Source organism: Cetorhinus maximus, chromosome 8 (assembly GCF_964194155.1).
Source record: "Cetorhinus maximus chromosome 8, sCetMax3.hap1.1, whole genome shotgun sequence".
NCBI classification, from domain to species: domain Eukaryota; kingdom Metazoa; phylum Chordata; class Chondrichthyes; order Lamniformes; family Cetorhinidae; genus Cetorhinus; species Cetorhinus maximus.
In genome coordinates, this window is record NC_135886.1 from 71,606,033 (window position 1) to 71,629,831 (window position 23,799).

At 39.4% G+C, this 23,799-nt stretch overlaps 1 protein-coding gene across 2 annotated transcripts in view; it reads left to right on the plus strand.

Annotated features, from left to right (window-relative positions):
- Window positions 1-23,799, plus strand: part of LOC144683716 (uncharacterized) — a 131,565-nt gene that overhangs the window by 91,938 nt on the left and 15,828 nt on the right. For both annotated transcript variants that reach the window (XM_078547025.1, XM_078547024.1), the window contains exons 14-15: window positions 11,931-12,112; window positions 12,748-13,636. In XM_078547025.1, coding sequence (XP_078403151.1) covers window positions 11,931-12,112; window positions 12,748-13,636 — 1,071 coding nt within the window. The remainder of the gene's footprint in view (window positions 1-11,930; window positions 12,113-12,747; window positions 13,637-23,799) is intronic.

Sequence of the window (23,799 nt, forward strand, 5' to 3'; positions counted from 1 at the left end):
GGCAGGCCTGAAGCCAAGCCGGGTGCCCCCCGTGCAGCTGTTGGGTAAGGCATTTAAATATTATAGTAAGCAATTAAAATCTGTTTTAACAAGGATTCTAGATTTAACAGGCAACAGATCTATTTTCTGAGTTGTGCAGAACTTGCCATGGTCATCGAGGCGAGGGCACAACCAGGAGTGCTACTTCAGTGAAACTGACAGGCTGTCAGCAGCCTTTGATCAATGAAACTGAAGAGCTCCAACTATGGCCTGGCGAGTGGCTGCTGCTCACGTCATACCTCCGAGTGCTTTCAGTGCTTGACAAGTAATCGCCAACTTCTTGGAAGTTACTTTACCTCTCTTGCATGTCATTCACCTTCAGCTGCACTTCCCTGCTGTCAGCCTTCACCACGACTTACAGCCCTACCTTGCACCTCTGACAAAGAGCAAGAGCAGCACCAACATCTACAACACCACCAGTAGCAGGAGCAACAGTAACACTAACTGCCTTCTCCTCAGCTGTATGCTACTCCACATGGCATAGGAGATGACCACAGATTCAGTTCAAAGGAGGCAAGATTGTCAATACAGGGTTTACAGGCAGAGGATCAGTTCTTTCAACAAGTACAAGAGAGGATCATGGGTCTCAGGTTTTCATGGCAAGTCGTTGCTGACCTCTGCAGTCGCTTAGAACAAGACCTCTTCTTGGTGGTTGAGGTGGACACACATCGTCAGTGGCTATCAAAGTGACAGTCACTGGGGGGCTCTTCCCCATTCTCTGCCTCTCCCCAAGGCTGTGTGCTCTCTTCTTGAAAGAGAGAAAGCAAAGAGTTATGAATGTTGGTAAGGTCTTGTGTGGATAGCAGGGAGTGCAACATTTGTAGAGAGACTGTGAGGCATGGGAGAGGACAATAGGATGAGGGTGAGTGTGAGTGTTTACTGCTTAGAAACGGATGTGAGATGCTTGGAGAAAGAGGAATGAGTGGAGCTGCAAGGAATGTTATTCTACGGAGTGTTATGCAGAGGAATGCTGGGAAAGTCAGAGTATGGGGGTTGGCACCTGAAATTGTTATGCCAGTCACCTTAACTGCCATCTTGACTTGCTGGGTCCTCTTGGTGCACCATCTCTGGAGGGACCACACTTCTGTCGCTGAATTCTTATGATTGCTGCAGCCACAGGAATCCTTGTCCTGTTCAGCTATTCTAACCCATGCAGGAGTCCCTTCACTTAGAAATCCTTCCTTTGACAGGATCAGCATCATCCCACTCACCCTCTATGATTAGTCAGGGAACCTGGAGATGGGGAGCTAGAGCCTTGGCAAAGGCCTACTCTAACTGTCAACAGATTCCAAACCAACTAATGGTCCTGTTGTTTCGTCGGTGACTGAGTTCAGAAAATCTGCTGTTAGTTTTTATTGTTTTTTACCAAGAAAAATCCTGATTTATTTTTCCTCCTATGATTTTGAATCTTTTTTTGTGATTTTTCACTAGTACCTATATTGCAATATCTTCTGAGGAAAACCCATTTTTTCTAGTTATTTTGGCAGTATTTCAACTTTAATATTCTTCCTGGATTATCAAAAACTCAAATGATATTTTCCTGTACTGCAATCCATTGTTGAGGAGGTCTGGACTAATGCCTGTTTTTTTGAACATTTTGGCTGAGTTGATATTATTCTCAACTTTGACTCAGAAGATTGTAGGTTCAAGACCCACTTCAGGATTTCAACATGTAGTGTGACACTTCTTTGCAGTCCTAAAAGACTGCACTATGAGAGCTGCTTTCCTTCAGATGAACTATTAAACCAAGATGCTCTCTGCCTGTTCCAGTGTTTCAGGTGATTGTAAAAGTTTCTATGGCACTACTCAAAGAAGAGTTCTCCCATGTCCTGGTCAAAATTTCTCCCTAGCCAACGCTGCCAAAACCACATAGACTGACTGGTTATGACGAGATCATTCTTACTTTTACACATTGACATTTGCAAAAAACAGATGGTGGTGATGAAACTCAATGTTTTCAACGGATGGGATAATTTTTTATATCCAATTTCAAGAGTTTTACTTTTTTCCTGGCAATTTTTAATCGTTCGTGTAAAATCCAAAATAAACCCCAAAAATTCTTTGGTTGGAATTTTGTTCAAAAATAAAAACTGAAAACACAGTACTTTGGCAATACTCAAAAATGGCACTGAAAATAAATGCAACCTGTAAATTTTAATGAAAATTTGGAATAATTTTCAATTCTATTCTGCTCCACAAATGGAAAGGAAAGACACAATGGCACAGTAGATCCATGTAATGCAAATAATTTCTTCTTGTTCTTGACATTTGGACAATATTGGCAGAATCCCATTTATTGCCCATTCCTAACTGACCTGTTGTGCGGTGGGCAACCTGCTTGAACCGCTGACATATGTTGATATAGCTGGTCAGTGTTGGCCCCTGTCCCATTTCTAGGGTTTGATGGTGGGGTACTTGGCGATAATAGTGTTATTGAAGGCCAGGGAACGATGGCTGTGCTTTTTCTTGTGGCAAATGATCATGATCATGTAGAGAAGGCTTTAAACTAAATAGAGGGGGGAGGATTCTGGAGAGGGGATACGTAGACAAAATTAATGGCTCTTTACTTAAATGCACGTAGTATCCGGAACAAGACAAATGAATTAACAGCACAGATAGAGGTATGATCTTATATCCATTACGGAGACATAATTACAAGGAGATCAAATCTGGGAACTAAACATTCAGGGTTATGTGACTTTTCGACAGGACAGGCAGGAAGGAAATGCTGGAAGGGTGGCTTTGTTAGTACAAGATGGAATAAGTACGATAGCAAGAAATGACCTTGGACTGTAAGATGTAGAATCCATATGGGTGGAAGTAAGAAATAACAAAGGGAAGAAGACACTGGTGGGAGTAGTCTATAGGCCCCCTAACAGTGGCTATACTGTTGAACAGAGAGTAAATCAGGAGATAATGAGGGTATGTAAAAAGGCAGTACATTAATCATGGGTGACTTTAATCTAAAAAGATTGAAAAAATCAAATTGGCAGAGGTAGCCACGAGCAAAAATTCATAGAGTGTATTCGGGATGGTTTCCTAGAACAATATGTTGTGGATCTAATCAGAGATCAGGCTATTTTGGATCAGGTAATGTGCAATGAGGCAGGTTTAATAAATGATCTCAGAGTAAAAGATCCCCTAGGCAACAGTGACCATAACATGGTAGAATTTAGCATTCAGTTTCAAGAGTGAGAAACTTGGATCGGAAATAACTGTGCTAAACTTAAATAGGAGTAATTACAAAGGAATGAGGGCAGAGTTGGCTGGAGTGGACTGGGAAAGGACTTTAGCAGAAAAGACAGTTGCTGAACGATGGCAGATGTTTAAGAAAATAGTTCATGACTCATAAAGATATATCCCAGAGAGGAAGAAGGATTCTAGGAAGGGAATGAACCAACCATGGTTACCCAAGGAAGTTAAGGATAGTGTCAAATTGAAAGATAAAACATACATGTGGCAAAGATTAGTGGTAAGCCAGAGGATTGGGAAAGTTTTAAAAACCAACACAAGATGGCCAAAGGAATGATAAAGGGTAAACTAGCAAGTAATATAAAAATGGACAGCAAGAGCTTCCTTAAGTATATGAAAAGGAAGAGAGAGGCCAAAGTGAACATAGGCCCCTTAGAGAATGAGGCTAGGGAAATAATAATGGGGAACCAGGAAATGGCAGAGGAGTTGAATAAGTACTTTGTCTTCTACCGTGAAGACTGAAGCACTAATAACATTCCAAAAATACTAAGTAATCAAGGGGCAAAAGGGGGGGAGGAAATAAATACAATAACTATCACTAGAGAAAAAGTACTAGGGAAACTAATGGGGCTAAAGGCCGATAAGTCCCTTGGACCTGATTGGTTGCATTCTAGAATATTAAAGGAAGTAGCTACAGAGATGCTGGATGCACTGGTAGTAATCTTCCAAGAATCCTTAGATTCTGGAAAAGTCCCAGAAGATTGGAAAACTGCCAATGTAACACCCTAATTCAAAAAGGGAGGGAAGCAAAAAAGAGGTAACTATAGGCCAGTTAGCTTAACACCTGTCATTGGGAAAATGCCTGGGTCTATTATAATTTAGAAATGCATAATATAATCAAGCAGAGTCAGCATGGCTTCATGAAGGGGAAATCATGCCTGACAAATTTATTAGAATTCTTAGAGGATGTAACCAGCAAGATAGATAAAGGGGCACCAGTAGATGTAATATATTTAGATTTCCAAAAGGCGCTTGATAAGGTACTGCATATAAGGCTGCTTAATAAGATAAGAGCCCATAGATTTGGGGGTAGATGGAGGATTGGCTAACTAAAAGAAGACAGAGAGTTGGGATAAGGGGGGGTATTTTCAGGATGGAAACATGTAACTAGTGTAGTGCCACAGGGATCAGTGCTGGGGCCACAATTATTTACAGTATATATGAATGACTTGAATGAGGGAAGTGAACGTACTTTCGCCAAGTTGTGGCTGATACAAAAATAGGTGGGAAGGCAAGTGGTGAGGATGACACCGAGTCTACAGAGGGATATAGACAGGTTAAGTGGGTGGACAAAAACTTAGCAGATGGAATATAATGTGGGAAAATGTGAGGTTATGCACTTTGGCAGGAAGAATAGAGGAGCTGAATATTATTTAAATGTAGAAAGCTACAGCACAGAGAGATTGGGGGTCCTCATACATGAATCACAAAAAGCTAACATACAAGTTCAACATGTAATAGGAAAGGCAAATGGAATGTTGGCCTTTATTTCAAAGGGAATGGAGTATAAAATCGGGAAGTCTTGCTAAAATCATACAAGGAACTAGTTCGACCACTCCTAGAATACTGTGAACAGTTTTGGTCCCCTTACCCAAGGAAAGACATACTGGCATTAGAGGCAGCCCAGAGAAGGTTCACTAGGTTGATCCTGGGTATGGAGGGACTTCCTTAAGAGGAGAGGTTGAGTAGGTTGGTCCTGTACTCATTGGAGTTTAGAAGAATGAGAGGTGACTTTATTGAAACATATAGAATTCTTAGGGGGCTTGACAGGGTAGATGCTGAGAAGTTGACTCCCCTTATCAGAGAGTCTAGGACCAGAGGGCATAATCTCAGAGTAAGGGGGTCACCCATTTAAGACAGAGGTGAGGAGGAATTTCTTCTCTCAGAGGATAGTGAATCTGTGGAATTCTTTACTGCAGAGGACTGTAGAGGCTAGGTCATTAAGTATATTCAAGGCTGAGATAGACAGATTTTTAATCGGCAAGGGTCATTGGGAAAAGGCAGGAAAGTGAAGTTGAGGATTATCAGATCAGCTATGATCTCATTGAATGGCGAAGCAGACTTGATGGGCCGAATGGCCTACTTTTACTCCTACGTCTTATGGTCTTATCTTATGCATCAGAAACGATTGGAACGTTTTCTTCCTGACCACTATTGACCATAGTTTCAGCTTCTTAGTTGAATGCTGCTTGGATGCCAATGGCAGGCAGTTTCACTTTGTATTCAGTTCTTACGTTCATGTCAGGCTCAAGCCGATTGATTCTGGCAGAAACAAAGCTAAGAATTGATGAGCAAGCTGGATGTAACTAGCTGTTGCTTGATGGCACAATGAATCATTCTTTCCATTATTTTGTTGAAGATTGGGAAGAAGCGGGCTTGAATATGGTACAAGCTGGCAATTTTCGATGGCTGTGAACTAAATTCCAGTGTTGTAGCTGCACTGGGACAGCTTGAATGACAGCTAATTTTAATGACCTGGCATTAAGTACTACTGGAATGTTGTCTTCGCTCATAGTTTTCACTGTTTCCTGTGTACTCAGCAAACTCAGTAACTACTTAATGTCAGTTGGAGTGAACCAAATAAACTGGACAGTGATATCTATGATGCTAGGATACTCAAAAAAAGGCTGAGTAGGATTGTGCATTCAACACTTGTGGCTTAAGACAGTTGCAACACTTCAACTTTATCTCTTATGCTCATGTTTAGCTCCACCATGGTTAAGGATGGAGATGCTTATAGAACCTCCTGTTGGTGCCTTGACTTGTTGTTGGATTTCTTGGCTCTGTTTATAGCATGCCAGTTTTGGTGTTTAGCATGCTCATTAGGCTGTCATTTCATTCTAGGTTTTAAGATGCTGCTCCTGACACATTCCTCTATGCTCCCCATTGAATAAGGGGTCATCTCCTGGCTTGCTGGTAATGGAGCAGTCAGCAATGTGCTGTAAAGTTACAGCTTGTGGTGGTATTCAATTCTTTGGCTGCTGATGGCCCACAATGCCTTGTGGATAACTGTTGCTTTTCAGTTACTATATCTATCTTTAAACTTGTTGTACAATGCAACACGATATGATGGAGTGTGTCTTTGTAGCAAATGTGCAGAACTCGCTTCTATCCTGTTATCTTGGACTGATGTGTCTACAACAGATAGGAGGATGAGTTTCATCTTGTTCATTGCTTCATTACCTGACAGTGACTCAGTCTTGCAGCTAACTCCTTCAGGACTTGACCAGCATGGTCAATGGTGATATTACTCAACCAAATGAGTTTCTGAGATGTTCCATGGCTACTTGTGACATTAAATTCAATAATTATTTGTAGTAATGCTCAGGCTGTCATTAAAAACTTAATTGGTTGATTGATGTCTTTTAGAGAAGGGGATTTACTAGCCCTACTCAGTCTGGTGTATATGTGTTTCCAGTAATCACTACAAAAGTTGACTTTACATAGTCTAACAAGTCACTCTGTTGTGCAAGCAATCAATGGGATGCAAAATATTAAGAAAAATATTGCATGAACCTATTGGTAATGACTCAGCTATTCTATCAGGACAAGAGTCAGGCAATATCAACTTACATAGCCCTGCAATGCCCTCTCACTAGTATCTGAGAATCGTTCCCCAAATTAGGAAAGATGCCCCATAGGCTAGTCAAAGAACAACCTGACCTCACGATACTCAGTCATATCTATCAGCCAATATACTAGATTCCTCCATCACTCCTGGTTCTAGCTTGCCTCAAGCTCAAGGAAGACCTACCAGAGGTGGGCATACAGTCATGTGAGGTGGTAATGGCCCTGGGCACCTTAAAAATGACACTGGACCCCGTGAAGCATCAGAGTTTTAGGTTGCGCAATACCGAAGGTGATTAGTAGGAGGTTCTATCTCCTACCCCCAAATGGATCATTCGGGATTGTTCCATGCTAAACGTCACCACTTAGAGGAAGCGATGAAAGGAGTAAAGACACACAATTTAGTTAGAATCAACTTTTTAATTCAACACATCAATAGATTTTATGAAGGTTTCACCTTCCTGTATATGCTTTGTATCCTATGTCACATACCCCATATATCAGGATATTCATTGCAAACTAATCTGTTCTTATATAAGGAATGATATCAGAGTGCTCCACACACAACTGTTGGATATAATGTGAAGAATTTTATTACATAGCTTCTGTCAGAATTATTTACATGAATTTCCTCCTTTAAAAAAACACTTTGCTATTATGCTTTCATCTTTTTGTGACTCGGTGTCAATTTTTGTCTGATTTTGCTTCTGTGAAGTGCCTTGGAATGTTTACTATGTTGATGGAAATATTTGAATACAAGTTGATCCCGTTATTGATAAATTCCAAAGGAACGTTTTATAAAATGAAGAAGTATTTAATGACAAGGTCAAAGTTGAAAAACCAGCATCTTCAGGGTTCTCAACTAGCTTTGTTTTCACCCTGCTTAGTATGGTTCCCAGCAGCTCTACACTTCACAAAAGCCATACAGCTATTACTAAGAATGAAAGAGCCTGCATAATGTTGCGTATTTCTTCCTCATTTTTTTAATGTTTCAAGAACTGTTTGTGTTATGATTTTGGGAATAATTGCGCTCAGCCTTTGAGGACTGTGTAACAGCAACTTTTGAATTTTTTTATTGTTTAACACTTCAAAAAGGAAGTTTTCTAACTAAAACCTAAAAATCAGCAGGTAAAATACGGACAACAGATTATTTAAATTTTTTAAATCGGTTAAATGTTGAATGATTGCTGTGGAAGTCTTCAAATGCTAAGTGGCTTCTCCTTTGTTGTATTTTCTCCCTTTACCTTTTTTTTCCATTCATGCTTGTAACTTACTCTTCTCCTTTATATTTCTGCCTTCCTCCCTGCATTCCTCCCTTTAAACTTTACCACCAAATTTTTTCTAACATTGTGTTTCTTTTATCTCTCTCGTTTGTCATTGTTTTTCTTGTGATTCCTTGTGATTTCTTCTTTTTACTTGTTAAACCCTAGCATTTTGAATTTACAGGCAATGCTAGAGAGGTGTCCTGCCCCTTTCCTCCCGTTTGGAATTTTCAGCCCAGTTTTCGCTCGAGATGCTTTGCCACTTAAAAGGTCTGCTTTCAGTTCTGAACTTCAAGTCCACACTCCACACTGTGAATCACTGTCTGGGGACAATGGTGACGTTAATCTCTTCAGAATGGCTCTATCATTCCTCTGTTAGTCTCCTTTACTCACTCACACCATTAACAACCCTTGGCTATGCTACTGCACCTTGCATGTTTAGAGAGAACCTCTCCCTCACTGTCAGAGATTCCTAATCACTGTGGCATGCCTAATGAAGTCTTTGCATTAAGAATGTTACCACATTTTCTACCGAAAAGCTTACTTACCGTTCCCATGTAGCTAAGATGTGAATGAACTATTAGGAAAATTATTAAATGTAATATGTTCATTCCACCACTGAGCGGTTGCTGGTGTTTGCTGCTTGCCTATAGAACTACAAAAAAGGTTTACAAAGGCAATGTTCAGGTGGATTACAACTTGATACTGGTTTTATTTTTGTTTTAGTTCCTATATCAATCTTATATGACTTTCTTTTTAAAGCACTGATTGTGGTTCACCTAGTAATTTAAAATGAATCATAATTAACATAGATTAAGTTATGACTGTAATTTCAGTTAATGCAGACAAAAAACGACATGTGGTGTCCTCAGTGACTTAAAGGCGTTACTCAGTGTAGTACTTAACCACACAGATCAGAATATCTCACCTTCAATCTCCGTTCTGTATGGAGTTAACTGATCTACAAGGAAGCAATTGGGGTGCAAGAAATGTCCTCTGTGCCCATAGGCCTGGGAGGAGAAAAATCATCTGTAGTCCCTGTTTCTCATAACTAATCAATGACTGCATGTAGAAAAGTGCATATATTTATGTATGTAGCTGTTCAGTGAGGACAGGATTGGGTATGGCTCTGATGATCATAGTTAAATGGGTTACTAATACTCTCTTGGTGCATACATGAAGAATAACTAGGTAAGGTCTGGAGGGCTTCCATACTTTAGCAGAATCAGTGCCTTGTAACTGTAAATGCCCCACATTGCATTATTGTATATCATCAGTGAAGACATCAGTTCCCAACTTAGGTCAGTCTGAATGTATGTGAAGAGGCCAGGGAAAAAAATGGGATTTAAAAAAAAAAAATTCTTTCATGGGAAGTGGGCATCACTGGCAAAGCCAGCATTTGTTGCCCCGACAAAACTGAGTCGCATGCTAGGCCATTTCAGAAGGCAGCAAAGAGTCAATAACATTGCTGTAAGACCAGGTTAAGGATGGCAAATTATCTTCCCTTAAAGGACATTACTGAACCAGATGAGTTCTTACAACAATCGATGGTGGTTTCATGGTCCCCATGACTAGTTTTCAATTCCAGATATATATGTACAATTTTACATATAATTTTTATTAATTTAATTCAGTTTCACAAGCTGCCATGGTGGGATTTGACCCCTAGCCCCCAGAGTATTAGTCTGGGCTTCTGTATTACTAGTCCAACAACATTATGCTATGCCACCATCTGCCCATGTAAAGGTTTGGATACCTGTGAAAAGATTTTTTTTTTCTGTATGGCAGCCGGATTATAATTACTCTGTATTCCAAGCCAGCTGGAGTGTTGGAGGATGTTAGAACTGCACCTACAGCCAAGTTAGAGAGGTTTTTAGCGCATTAAACTTACAGCTGGGTTGAGGTGAGGTTGAAGCACATTGCTCCCTGAACTTAGCATTGAGTTGGAATCTCACAATCATTGCCTTTGGTTAACCTATGTAGTGTAGTGTTTGAAGGAAATTCTGTGGTTGATTGAATGCTTGTTCTCTTCTCTAATAACATCTCAGTGCCTCAGTTAAAGGCTGTTGTTCAACACAGGTAGGTGATCACATGAATTCTGCAATTCTTTCCATTTTTGTTTTCAAGTGTGCTGTAGCTTTGCAGACTGAAGAAAGGAATAGATATTTTATTTAGATTGAGAGATTGGTGGCTGAAATACAACAAACCTCCCATTAGTCTTAAATTGATGCAAGACTGAGAGAACTGTTATAAAAAAGATTTTTCGCATTTGCAATAATTTGTGCAGGTAACACCAACCGAGTTTCAGAATTAAAAAAGAACACATTGAGTAGTTTAATTTCCTTAGCACAGTCATGACAAATTTCTTCATCCTCTTTTTACCTTTCATTACCCTGTTTATAGGCTGACAACTATGCTAAAATAACATCCAAAAGAATTTTATAAGTGCATCAAGCAGTGCCCTACCAAAGGAAACTAAACTCAATTTTTAATACTCCTCTAAGGGCTAGTAGGATTTCTGCACCCTGTGCATAAAATAACACAGATTAGAATGTTTTTGCTTTTTTCTTTAAAATGTTCAGCAGTATCATTGTTTGGATTGATACTTTGCTGTTGTTTTGTTTCTTTTTGTATTGTACTCCAGCATATAGTAGAAAATTAAATTTAAACAAAACAGTAATCATTTTTTGTACCTACCTCTCCTGCTGTCCCAGACCTTAAAATAATCTTTCAATTTTCAAAGAGTTATAGGTGCTTCCATCCTCTCACAGATCTTCCTGCTGTGTATGGGTCAAGTTGGTAAAGGCACCATATGAGGTGGAGCTGATCTATACAGAACTGGAAGATCCCCGGTTCAGTTGCTACTTTGTACTAATCTCATCTAGGGTCGTGGTTTGGTGGTATATTTGGTCTCAGCAATCCTGGGCTACAAAGGTAAATAAATGACTATCAGTTTCTAATCACTTTTGTTGGAAAGTGCATGAGTGAACATGTGGACAAAAGTAAACTGAACTGTAATCTTTCAATGGTTAATTAAGTCGTCTGATACTTACTCACACATGAAGAATAGCCCCTTGGATGAGGTACCAGAGTGCAATTGACGCCTTTGCAAGTGGTGGCATCAGGACAATTTTATTCTTACACTCAGCAGAAAAGTATACCATGACACTGTAAATATTGCACAATATTTACAAATCTTAACATTTGGAACTCAGACCTGTCTCAGCTAGAGCTGAGAAAGAAACTGGGTGAGGTCTATGCTGTGTTTTTTTTTGGAATGTTAGGTGAACTATTTACTACAATCAGTCAAATGCTAGTTTTTGAAGAGGCACATGGGGCAATTAAGACCCCAGTAAATTAAAACATGTTTAGGACCATAGAATATATTTTTAGTTCAGTAACACCTCTTAAGTGATTCACGGAGATGAATTGCTCTGATTTCAAAGTATTGATGCAGAAGAAATATGTTAATGAAGATTTCTTTTAGCTCATATATTTCTAGGACAATTGTAAAGGTATTCTTTTTGAATTGGTTGAATATTTGCTAGAAGTACTGTGCTGTACTTTTTAATTCCATTGCATATTGTAATCATAATTCTTTATCCTTTAAAAGCTACACAGTTAAGTCTAGAGATTTGGCTGCATTTATGTGACCAATGTTTAGCTGCAGGCCTCTAGAAGAGAAAACAATATCTAAGGCTAGTGTAGCTGCCCACGGTATGCTTGATCAATTATGAAATTGTCTACTTTCCACAGATTCTGAAATCTTAATTTGCTTTCTCTATTTCTTTTTTGGTTACCTGGGAGCAGCAATCCCAGTTGGCGGAGAGAAAAGGTCACTTTGAAACAGGAGAAAGTGAGGAGGAGAGAGAGGAAGAGGAAGAAGGGAGCTGCAGAACAAGATCATGCTCCACCAGTCTCAGCACAGCATCAGGATATTCAGACAGTGTGAATGAAGAACGTGTTGTATCCTCCAGCCTAGGACTGAGCAGGTTGATGATTTAGTGTTGCGTCTATTTCTGGCATTATATGTTTATTGAAATATATTACGGGAGCCAATTCAAAAGCTTTTGTTAAAAAATAAAGGAATTAATTACACTGTACAAGTTGCTTTGAAAAATATTTGAGGCCCCCTCATGGCATGGTTGGTGAAAGCAAGCTGTGTCACTCTGGGTGAATTCCCCACTATTGTTGCAGAAACCTGAGAAAAATGATGTAATCAATTATTGCACCGTTTTCCAGAGTTTCAACAATCCTTCTACCAAAGCTACTGCAGATAAGCAAAATAACCCCCATGGAAATTCACCCCTCTCTGTCAGGGTTGATCAAAGAGCAAATGACTGCTTGTTGAAGGTATCAGAGTGCATCTGTGCTACCTGGAACTGTACACCAGCATGAATCAGCAGCTTTAAGAGAAAACTTGAAAGAACAAAAAAGGATCATTGGCACGTCAAGGTGAAAACTAACAGGGATGGCAGTAAATGCTGGCCTTTTCAGCGACGTTCACGAACCATAAATGAATAAAGAAGTCTGTAGAAAAATTCTAACAAACTTAAAGATTAACTGAATAATGACTGGCATATGAACTGTTGTGGAATAACTTTTGTGATTAATTTCCTCCCCATAGTAACAAACGAAAACAGAGCCCAAGAAGTAAGAGCCGGAATAAAAAGCGCTTTAAAGAAAGAGCAGGAAGATTAGCTAATCCAGGTACTCCTGATACAGCCCAATCGATGAAGTATGAAATGGTGAATTCTACCAGAGAAAGACAAAGCAGCAGCAGTGATGATGATCTCATCATCATAGATGATGCAGGTACTCAAGGATCTAAAGACAGTTTTACTCAGCAAAGCACCAAGCAGGAAAAAACAGAACCAATGGATTTCTCTAGCCTCACTGAGGATAGTTATGACAATAACATAGTTAAGGAGAATGGTTCTAATAATGATGGGCCCATTAATCATCTTTCTGCAGAAAAAGTACTTATTTCAGAAGGAACCCAGACCAATAACCTTGCTGTTATAAAGAAAATTGAAATAAGTTCCAGTGGCACCAATGAGCCCACAAACTCCCATTCTAATATGGAATCTCAAGGAGATGTTTTAACACACAAAATCCATGAGATTGACCTGAATACAACAAAGAAGTATACGGCGGCCACTGTACACTTTCTGGAGAAGCAACTGGATCATGCAAGGAATTTATTAGATGAAAGAACCACAGAAAGAGATTGCTTTAGAAAAGAAAATGAGGAGCAGGCCATCACAATAGAGCAAATAGCAAAACAACTGATGGAGTACCAAGAAATCGAAAGACAGCAACAAGACAAAACTACACCGAGACCAAGCATAATGGAAAACGTGGAGGCTGTTGGGCCTGAAGGCTGGAGCCTTGAGGAAATTAGGGTATATTGCAAGGAAATAGTACAAGAACGCGATGCCTTGGCCCAGCAGCTAGAAGATGCAGTAAAGAGGATGGAAAACTGCTCATCAGAAAGGAATCAGTTGAAAGAACAGGCAAGTACCTGCTCAGTTTGAGAGCAGAATAACTGAAATAAAGTGTCCAAATGAGGAACTGTGTTTTTATTTTCAATTTTTCCTACTGTGCTTTGAAACCCTCATCTCCTCTGGTGCTGTGAACCACCAGTCAAGAGGACAAACTGGAAATCTGTTTCTAGGCCTCTTCTGTTGGCACAGGAAATGCAAGAGAGTGGCTCTCACTCCTGCTGTGGGTAAGATTCTGGCCTCCATTGGATCCCAATGAATGCACAGTTTAAATCAGGATCTCACTGTGTTGGAAATTGCAGGGCCAGGCCTCTTTATGTACGCTGTACCCATCAGACTTCAGAACTCTAACACATCAGGGCAGAACGTATTATCTGTTGCAAAATAGGTGCTCAGCAGACAGTGTGCACCCACCAGCTACTTATTGTTGCTGTTGTAAGGCCACAGTTAAAATCAGAATGGTATTGGGAGGAAAGTCATGTGTAGATGCTACTACCAGTAATGATCTCTACTGCCACTGATGCTTTCTGATGTTAGATGTAAGTACGGTATTTTAATGTTTTGGGAACTGGAGGTATATGGTACACTTACCATTAAAATGCTAAGTACACCAAGCAGATAGAAGAGAAAAAGCCCAACAATAGAACAATGACTATATGTTTGCTATAATTTGCAGAGGCTGGAATTGCATTCCACTGATAAACCGGAAGGAAGTACATTTTTCCTGAAACAAATTTTACAACTGGTCAATAGAGTTTTACAAACATACGAATTAGGAGCAGGAGTAGGACACTCAGTCCTTTAAGCCTGCTCCTAATTCGTTAAGATCATGGCTGATCTGATTGTAACCTCAACTCCACATTCCCACCTACCCCTGATAACCTTTCAAACCCTTGCTAATCAAGGATCTATCTACTTCTGCCTTAAAAATATTTAAAGACCCTGCTTCCACTGCCTTTTGAAGAATAGAGTTCCAAAGACTCTCAACCCTCCGAGAGAAAAAATTTCTCTTCATTACTGTCCTATTTTTAAACAGTGGCCCCAATTGTACTGGATTCTCCCACAAGAGGACATCCTCTCCACATCGACCCTGTCTAGACCCCTCAGGATCTTATATGTTTCAATCAAGTCACTTCTTACTCTTCTAAACTCCAGCAGATACAAACCTAACCTGTCCCACCTTTCTTTCATTAGACAACCCACCCAATCCAAGTATTCCTTTAGTATACCTTCTCTGAACTGCTTCCAATGCATTTACATCCTTAAATAAGGAGACCAATTCTGTACACAGTACTTCAGATGTGGCCTCACCAATACCCTATATAACTGAAGCATAACTTCCCTACTTTTGTATTTGATTCCTCTCGCAATGACTGATAACATTCTATTAGCTTTTATAATTACTTGCTGTGATTAGGTTTGGAGAAAGCTAGTATGAATATAATTTTAATGATAAAATATTCTTCCTTATCAAATCAAAGTTGTTAATATATATATAAGTTAAATAGCAAAGTTTTCTGTAATCCATCAGGCCTTATTAACAATATTTGTGTTTCTAAACAGTTCATATCCTTACACCATATGGCTTCTTGTTTCTATCCCACATGTAATATTTTGTAGACAGTTTATTTTGTTATTTTCCCATTATTGACAGTATGAGTTACATGTGAAAGAGAGGAAAGACATTGAATAGTTCTTCTTCATCCATTTTTTCGGTTCCAGTGAGGTCTTTTTTACAAAAACAATGTTACCTTAAGACAAATCACAAATTTGCTTTCTCAGTAAGCGCTGTCAAATTTTCCAAGTTCAATCTAAGAGGGCAAAGATTCACTGGTTTGATGAGACTCAGGTAGCTGATTTAAGTAAATCTGGAAATCACATTAAGTCCTCCCAAGAATCTTCCTCTTTATTTTCCCATTCAAAAAAACAGATGATAATCAGGAAGGAATATATACAAGGTTTGGTCAAAATATCCCATTGGGCCTGCCAGAATTTGTTTCAAAACCAAAGTAATATACAATAAGAATGTGGAAAATGTGAACATTCCATTTCAGACTTCGATCCTTATATTTAACAGATGGATCAAAAATGAGTTATCCAATTCATTCCTAAATCTCAACATACATGAAGCAGGAACACACTTTGTTGCAGGTTCATGATTGGCTAGTTATCAGCTATCTTGACCTAAATGCTGCCGGATCATTTACCTGTGTAGATCTGAGAATCCAATGACAAAGAAAGGGAGGCATCAGATTCGGAGACAGAATTATTGCAGCTCTATTTCACATCATAGCAATCTATGCAGGAGAGATCCATGCAACAGATAATTCCCCCAAGAGTGAATAAAATGCACATGTCTTTCAAGGACACTTTATATTTTTGAATCTCAGGTAAGCTCGTAAACTTGTACCAGTAGGGATCCAAAAGGCAGATATATCCACTTTAGATGTCAAAATGCCTGGCCATGTGGGGCTCGATCTATATTTAGAAGGAATCCTTCTGGTTTGGCAGATTTGTTTCTGTTTGTTATCTAAAAGAAGGAAACTAAAAAAAAAGCTAAAGAAAGTATTTAACATAGGAAATACGGCTACCATGTTTCTGAAACATATTCAGCAAGCTGACTAGATGCCTTGCGCTTAAAACAGAGATACTTAGATTAAGTTATCCAGAACAGCTATAGAAAGTTAACATCTTTCGAACTAGTGGATACATTCTAGCAACATGTGACATTGACCTTTTTTAAATTTAATTCTCCAATTTTTTTTTAGTTGATGCTATTAACATTTCCATTGACAAGGACTGTCCACCTGTGACTGCGACACCTTGATAACTATCTGATGAGGACACAATCTCAGAAGTCACACTTAAGCAGTTGAGATTCTGATGAATTGGAAGGTGGCCAATTATGCTTTTTTCCATTAGTGAAGATGTCATATTCAAAACTATCGTAGTTTTCCTATCTTGGTAGCATTTTCTGAAAAAACACAAGTATCTGTTAATTTTCTTGCTGTGCTAAAAAAGTTGTTGTTCAAACCAGTTTACAGCCCTTGTGCTTATGGCAGAGGCTTCCTTTGTACAGCAGCTATTGGAAATTCTGCTGTGTCTTAACTCTGGTAACTGCTTGTTGCAAGTGATTTACATGTGTAATTTGCATGCCAAATTATGACATCTAGCTTTCTTACTACAATTAATGCTTTTATAAGAATACAAAGGACATCTGGGACATAAGTTTGGCAAGAGTTGCTGATTATCCTCATTAACATCCGGAAAAAAAATTTGAGTTGACTATTTAGGCTTTTCATCCTCAAGTGCAAAAGCACTCAGACCTATGTTCATTTCAAACCCACAGTTAGAGTTAGCAAGAGATTAGAGTGGAGGGAAACATTTGAATGCTCAGAAGATTGGACAGCAATGCATGATATCCAACAGGATAAGTTTTTCTGTGTGGTTTATTGCAAAACCATAAACACATAAAAAGCTTGAGTTTGTAATTTTGCTACAAATAGAGGCATTTGAAGATCCTCACCTGATGTTAGTAAGTTGCCTCTTAATTAAAGAAAAACTCACTATTCTTATGCCACTTAGTCTCCTATTTTAAATAAAGGAACTTAAGTTCAAGTATAGCTATTTTGTATGAGGTTTAGAAAGGGAGAAGTCATATGGAACAATTAGAAAAATATGTTAAAAGGACAGTCATTATTTTTGATTTTCATCTGTTTGCTTGCCTTACTTATATTAAGGATAAGATATTTCTTTTGAAGAACCAACTAGGGAACAGGCTATCTTAGATGTGGTTTTGTGCAATGAGAAGGGGGTAATTAATAATCGTGTTGTGTGGAGTCCTTTAGGGAACAGTGACCATAACATTATAGAATTCTTCCTTAGGTTGGGGGTAGGATTAGTAAGTTTGTGGATGACACAAAGATTGGCCAGTTGGTTAATAGTGAGGTTGAGTGTCTTGGGCTACAGGAAGATATAGACGGGATGGTCAAATGGGCAGATAAGTGGCAGATGGAATTTAACCCTGAAAAGTGTGAGGTGATACACTTTGGAAGGAGTAATTTGATAAGGAAGTATTCAATGAACAGCATGACACTAGCAAGTTCTGAGGAACAAAGGGACCTTGGCGTGTGTGTCCATAGGTCTCTGAAGGCAGAGGGGCATGTTAGTGGGATGGTGAAAAAGGCATATGGGACACTTGCCTTTATCGATTGAGGCATAGATTACAAAAGTAGGGAGATCATGTTGGAGTTGTATAGAACCTTGGTGAGGCTACAGCTGGAGTACTATGTGCAGTTCTGGTCGCCACATAATAGGAAGGATGTGATTGCACTGGAGGGGGTGCAGAGGAGATTCACCAGGATGTTGCCTGGGATGAAACATTTAAGTTCTGAAGAGAGGTTGGATAGACTTGGGTTGTTTTCGTTGGGGCAGAGAGGACTGAGGAGTGACCTGATCGAGGTTTACAAGATTATGAGGGGCATGGACAGGGTGGATAGGGAGCAACTGTTCCCCTTAGTTGAAGGGTCAATCACGAGGGGACATAAGTTCAAGGTGAGGGGCAGGAGGTTTAGGGGGCATGTGAGGAAAAACTTTTTTACCCAGAGGGTGGTGACGGTCTGGAATGCACTGCCTGGGAGAGTGGTGGAGGCGGGTTGCCTCAGATCCTTTAAAAAGCACCTGGATGAGCACTTGGCATGTCATAACATTCAAGGCTATTGGCTAAGTGCTGGTAAATGGGATTAGGTAGGTAGATCAGGTGTTTCTCACGTGTCGGTCCAGACTCGATGGGCCAAAAGGCCTCTTCTGCACTGTGTGATTCTGTGAAGTGAAATAGCCCAATCCGAAACTAGGGCCCTAAATCTAAACAAAGGAAACTGCGAAGGTATGAGGCATGAGTTGGCTATGATAGTTTGGGGAACTTCATTAAAAGGCATAGCGGTGGATAGGCAATGGCTAATTTTTAAGGAACAAATGTATGCATTGCAACAGTTATATATTCCTTTCAGGCGCAAAAGGGCAGCAGGAAAAGTGGCCCAATTATGGCTAACAAAAGGAATTAATGATAGTATTAGATCCAAAGAGAAGTCATATCAAGTTGCTAGAAAAAGTAGCAAAACTGAGGATTGGGAGCAGTTTAGAATTCAGCAAAGGAGAATCAAGAGATTGATTAAGAGGGGAAAAATAGAGTATGAGAGTAAACTTGTAAGGAACATAGAAGAGAACTGTAAAAGCTTCTATAAGTATGTAAGAAAAAAAGATTAGTGAAGTCAAATGTAGGTCCCTTATAGTCCGAAACAGGAGAATTTATAATAGAGAACAAGGACATTGCAGAGCAATTAAACAGCTACTTTGGTTCTGTCTTCACAGAGGAAGGCACAAATAACTTCCCAGAAATACTAGGGAGCCAAAGGTCTAGCGAGAAGGAGGAATTGAAGGAAATTAATATTACTAAAAAAACAGTGCTGGAGAAATTAATGGGACTGAAAGCCGCTAAACCCCGAGGGCCTGATAATCTACATCCCAGGGTACTAAAGGAGGTGGCCATGGAAATAGTGGATGCATTGGTTGTCACCTTCCAAAATTCTGTAGATTCTGGAACAGTCCTGGCAGATTAGTAGTAACCCCACTATTTAAAAAAAAAGGGAAAAGCAGGTAATTACAAGACTAGTTGGCCTAGCATCAGTGTTAGGGAAAATGCTAGAGTCTTTTATAAAGGATGTGATAACAGGGAACTTAGAAAATATCAATGGGATTAGGCAGAGTCAATGTGGATTTATGAAAGGGAAATCATGTTTGACAAAACTACTGGAGGTTTTTGAGGACGTAACTAGCAGAATAGATAAGGGAGAATCAGTGGATGCGGCATATTTGGATTTTCAGAAAGCTTTTGATAAAGCCCTACATAAGAGGTTAGTGTGCAAAATTAAAGCACATGGGATTGGGGGTAATATATTGCCATGGATTGAGAATTGGTTGGCAGACAGGAAACAGAGATTAGGAATAAATGGGTCTTTTTTCAGAATGGCACGTGGTGACTAGCAGGGTACCGCAGGGATCCGCAGGGATCAGTGCTTGGGCCCCAGCTATTCACAATATATATCAATGATTTGGATGAGGGAACCAAATGTAATATTTCCAAGTTTGCTGATGACACAAAACTAGGTGGGAATGTGAGCGGTGAGGAAGATGTTAAGAGGCTTCAAGGCGATTTAGACAAGTTGAGTGAGTGGGCAAATACATAGCAGATGCTGTATAAGAATTCATAGAGTGTATTCGGGACAGTTTCCTAGACAATATGTTGTGGATCCAACCAGGGTTCAGGCTATTTTGGATTTGGCAATGTGTAATGAGGCAGGTTTAATAAATGATCTTGAGGGAAAAGATACCCTGGGAAACAGTGGTAGAATTTAGCATTCAGTTTGAGAATGAGAAACTTGGGTTAGAAACAACTGTGCTGAACTTAAATAAGGGTAATTACAAAGGAATGAGGGCAGAGTTGGCTGGAGTGGACTGGGATAGGACTTTAGCAGAAAAAAAACAGTTGATGAACAATGGCAGATGTTTAAGAAAATAGTTCATGACCCACAAAAAAGATTTATCCAGTGAAGGAGATGGATTCAAGGAAGGAGATAAACCAAGGAAGTTAAGGATAATATCAAATTAAAAGAAAAGACATACAATGTGGCAAAGATTAGCGGTAAGCCAGGGGATTGGGAAAGTTTTAAAAACCAACAGAAGATAACAAAAAAAAAAAAAGGAGGGAGCAAATAAACTTCGAGGGTAAACTAGCAAGTAATATAAAAACGGACAGTAAGAGCTTCTTTAAATATATGAAAAGGAAGAGAGAGACCAAAGAGAGACCAAATTGAACATAGGACCCTTACAGAATGAGGCTGGGGAAATAATAATGGGGAACTAGGAAATGGCAGAGGAGTTGAATAAATACTTTGCTTCAGTCTTCACGGCAGAAGACACTAAAAGCCTTCCAAAAATACTAAATAATCAAGGGGCAAAAGTTAGGTGGGGGGGCGGGGTAGTAAATACAATAAATATCAGCAGAGAATAAGTTCCAGGGAAACTAAAATGGAGCTAAAGGCTGATAAGTCCCCTGGACCTGATGGGTTGCATCCTAGGATATTAAAGGAAGTAGCTACAGAGATGCTGGATGCACTGGTAGTAATCTTCCAAGAATCTTTAGATTCTGGAAAAGCCCCAGAGGATTGGAAAACTGCCAATGTAACACCGTTATTCAAAAAGGGAGGGAAACAAAAAACAGGTAACTATAGGCCAGTTAGCTTAACATCTGTCATTGGGAAAATGTTAGAGTCTGTGATAAAAGATGTAATAGCAGAGCATTTAGAATTACATACCTAATCAAGCAGAGTCAGCATAGCTTCATGAAGGGGAAATCAGGCCTGACAAATTTATTAGAATTCTTTGAGGAGGTAACAAGCAGGATAGATAAAGGGGAACCAAGAGGTGTAATATATTTGGATTTCCAAAAGACGTTCGATAAGGTCCCACATGTAAGGCTACGTAATAAGATAAGAGCCCATTGTGTTGGGGATAGTATGTTAGAATGGATATAGGATTGGCTAACTAATAGAAGACAGAGATTTGGGATAAGAGGAGCATTTTCAGGATGGCAACCTGTAATTAGTGGAGTGCCATAGGGATCAGTGCTGGGGCTTCAGTTATTTACAATATATATTAATGACTTAGATGAGGGAAGTGAATGTACTATCGCCGAATTTGAGGATGATTACAAAAATAGGTGGGAAGGCAAGTGGTGAGGATGACACAAGGGGTCTACAGAGGGATATAGACAGGTTAAGTGAGTGGGCAAAAACTTGGCAGATGGAATATAATGTGGGAAAATGTGAGGTTATGCACTTTGGCAGGAAGAATGTTATTTAAATGGAGAAAGACTGCAGCACAGAGGGATTTGGGAGTCCTTGTGCATGAATCCCAAAAAGCTAACGCACAAGTACAACAGGTAATAGGGAAGGCAAATGGAAGGTATTATCCCAATACCCATATCCCAAAGGGAATGGAGTATAAAAATTGGGAAGTCTTGCTAAAACCATACAAGGCACCAGTTAGACCACACCTAGAATACTGTGAACAGTTTTGGTCCCCTTATCTAAGGAAAGATATACTGGCATTGGAGGCAGCCCAGAGAAGGTTCACTAGGTTGATTCTGGGTATGGAGGGATTTTCTTATGAAGAGAGGTTGAGTAGGTTGGGCCTGTACTCATTGAAATTTAGAAGAATGGGAGGTGACCTTATTGAAACATATACGATTCTTAGAAGATTGACAGGGTAGATGCTGAGAGGACGTGTCGCCTTGTAGGAGAGCCTAGGACCAGAGGGCATAATCTCAGAGTAAGGGGTTGCCCATTTAAAACAGAGATGAGGAGGAATTACTTCTCTCTCAGAGTAGTGAATCTGGAATTCTTTACTGCAGAGGGCTGTAGAAGCTGGGTCATTAAATATATTCAAGGCAGAGATACACTGATTTTTAATCAGTAAGGGAATCAAAGGCTATGGGGAAAAGGCAGGAAAGTGGAGTTGAGGATTATCAGATCAGCCATGATCTCATTGAATGGCAGAGCAGACTCGATAGGCCAAATGGCCTACTTCCGCTCCTACATCATATGGTCTTATAGTATAACGTGGATAAGTACAAAGTTATCCACTTTGGTAGGAAAAACAATGGCAGAGTATTATTTAAATAGTGATACATTGGCAAATGTTGATATGGAAAGGGACCTGGGTGTCCTTGTACACTAATCACTGAAAGCAAGCATGCAGGAGCAGCAAACATTTAAGAAGGCAAATGGCATGTTAGCTTTTATTGCAAGGGGACTTGAGTACAGGAACAAGGATCTCTTACTGCAGCTATACAGGGCCTTGGCGAGACCACACCTGGAATATTGTGTGCATTTTTGGTCTCCTTACCTGTGAAATGATTATTTGCCATAGAGGGAATGCAGTGAAAGTTCACTAGACTGCTTTCCTGGGATAGCAGGTTTGTCATATAAGGAGAGATTGGGTTGACTAGGCCTGTTTAGAAGAATGAGAGGAGATGTTATGACCGATGCAGTTGGTAAAGTTGAGCTATTTAAAAATCCCAGAGGGAAACTTTAAACAACTGTCATAACCTATAATTTTAAGTGTAATGTTTGAGATGCAACTCGAAATTCAGGAATCAGACCACCAGTTCTCGAGGTTTTACATTAAACTAAATGAAACATTTTATTAATTTACACATATGTGTGTGTGTATATATATATATATATATATATATGTACACATGGCTACAAATTACTACTATCTTAACTTTGAGCAAATTCCCAAACTAATCTCCATTAAGGTAGCAGCAACCCATAGACTTAACCAAAACACTAGGCAAAGCATTTTCACCGTATGAATTTAAAATGAGGTTCTTTTTACTTTGGTTCCTGTGGAGACAGTTAGAGGCTTAGAGCAGGCTTTTGATCTCACATTGCCTCTGCCCTGCAAACCCGAAAACTGCTGAAGTTATACCTACCGTTGCCCATTGAATGTAAATTCTCATTGTATCACCAGGCTCTTCCAACAATAAAACCCCTTTCAAAATACCAATTTTATTAGTAATATAAACATATTGCTTGGTATCTGCTAGATAGGGCTCAGCCTTCACCTGACTCCTTGAATGCTCTATTCGAAAAATGCAGATACATTCTATCTCTCTTACATATCAAAACTAGTACACATCAAAGCACCCAGACTAGCTGGCTTTAATCCAATTAAGGCACACCCACAGACTAAACCTCTATTTTAAAAGAAAAATATTTTCCTTTCATACACATTAATAGCTTCATGACAACCCCCTTCTGATTGGGAAATGAACCGTCATAATTCTAAAGGACCCATCTAATACCATTGCCTATACTTATTACACTATTACATTACCAAATGCATGCATTAACATAACTATATATATATATATATATATATATATTACACACAAGTCCTTGGTATCAACAAAAATCACTCCAGTTCAGTGTCCAGGTTCTTTTTAAAAAGTCCCATTTTCCTTTAAGCTTCAAACTTTTGATAATGCATCTGCGAACAGATTTTCTCTTCCAGCAATATGTATGATCCGTAGATTAAACGGTTGTAATAAT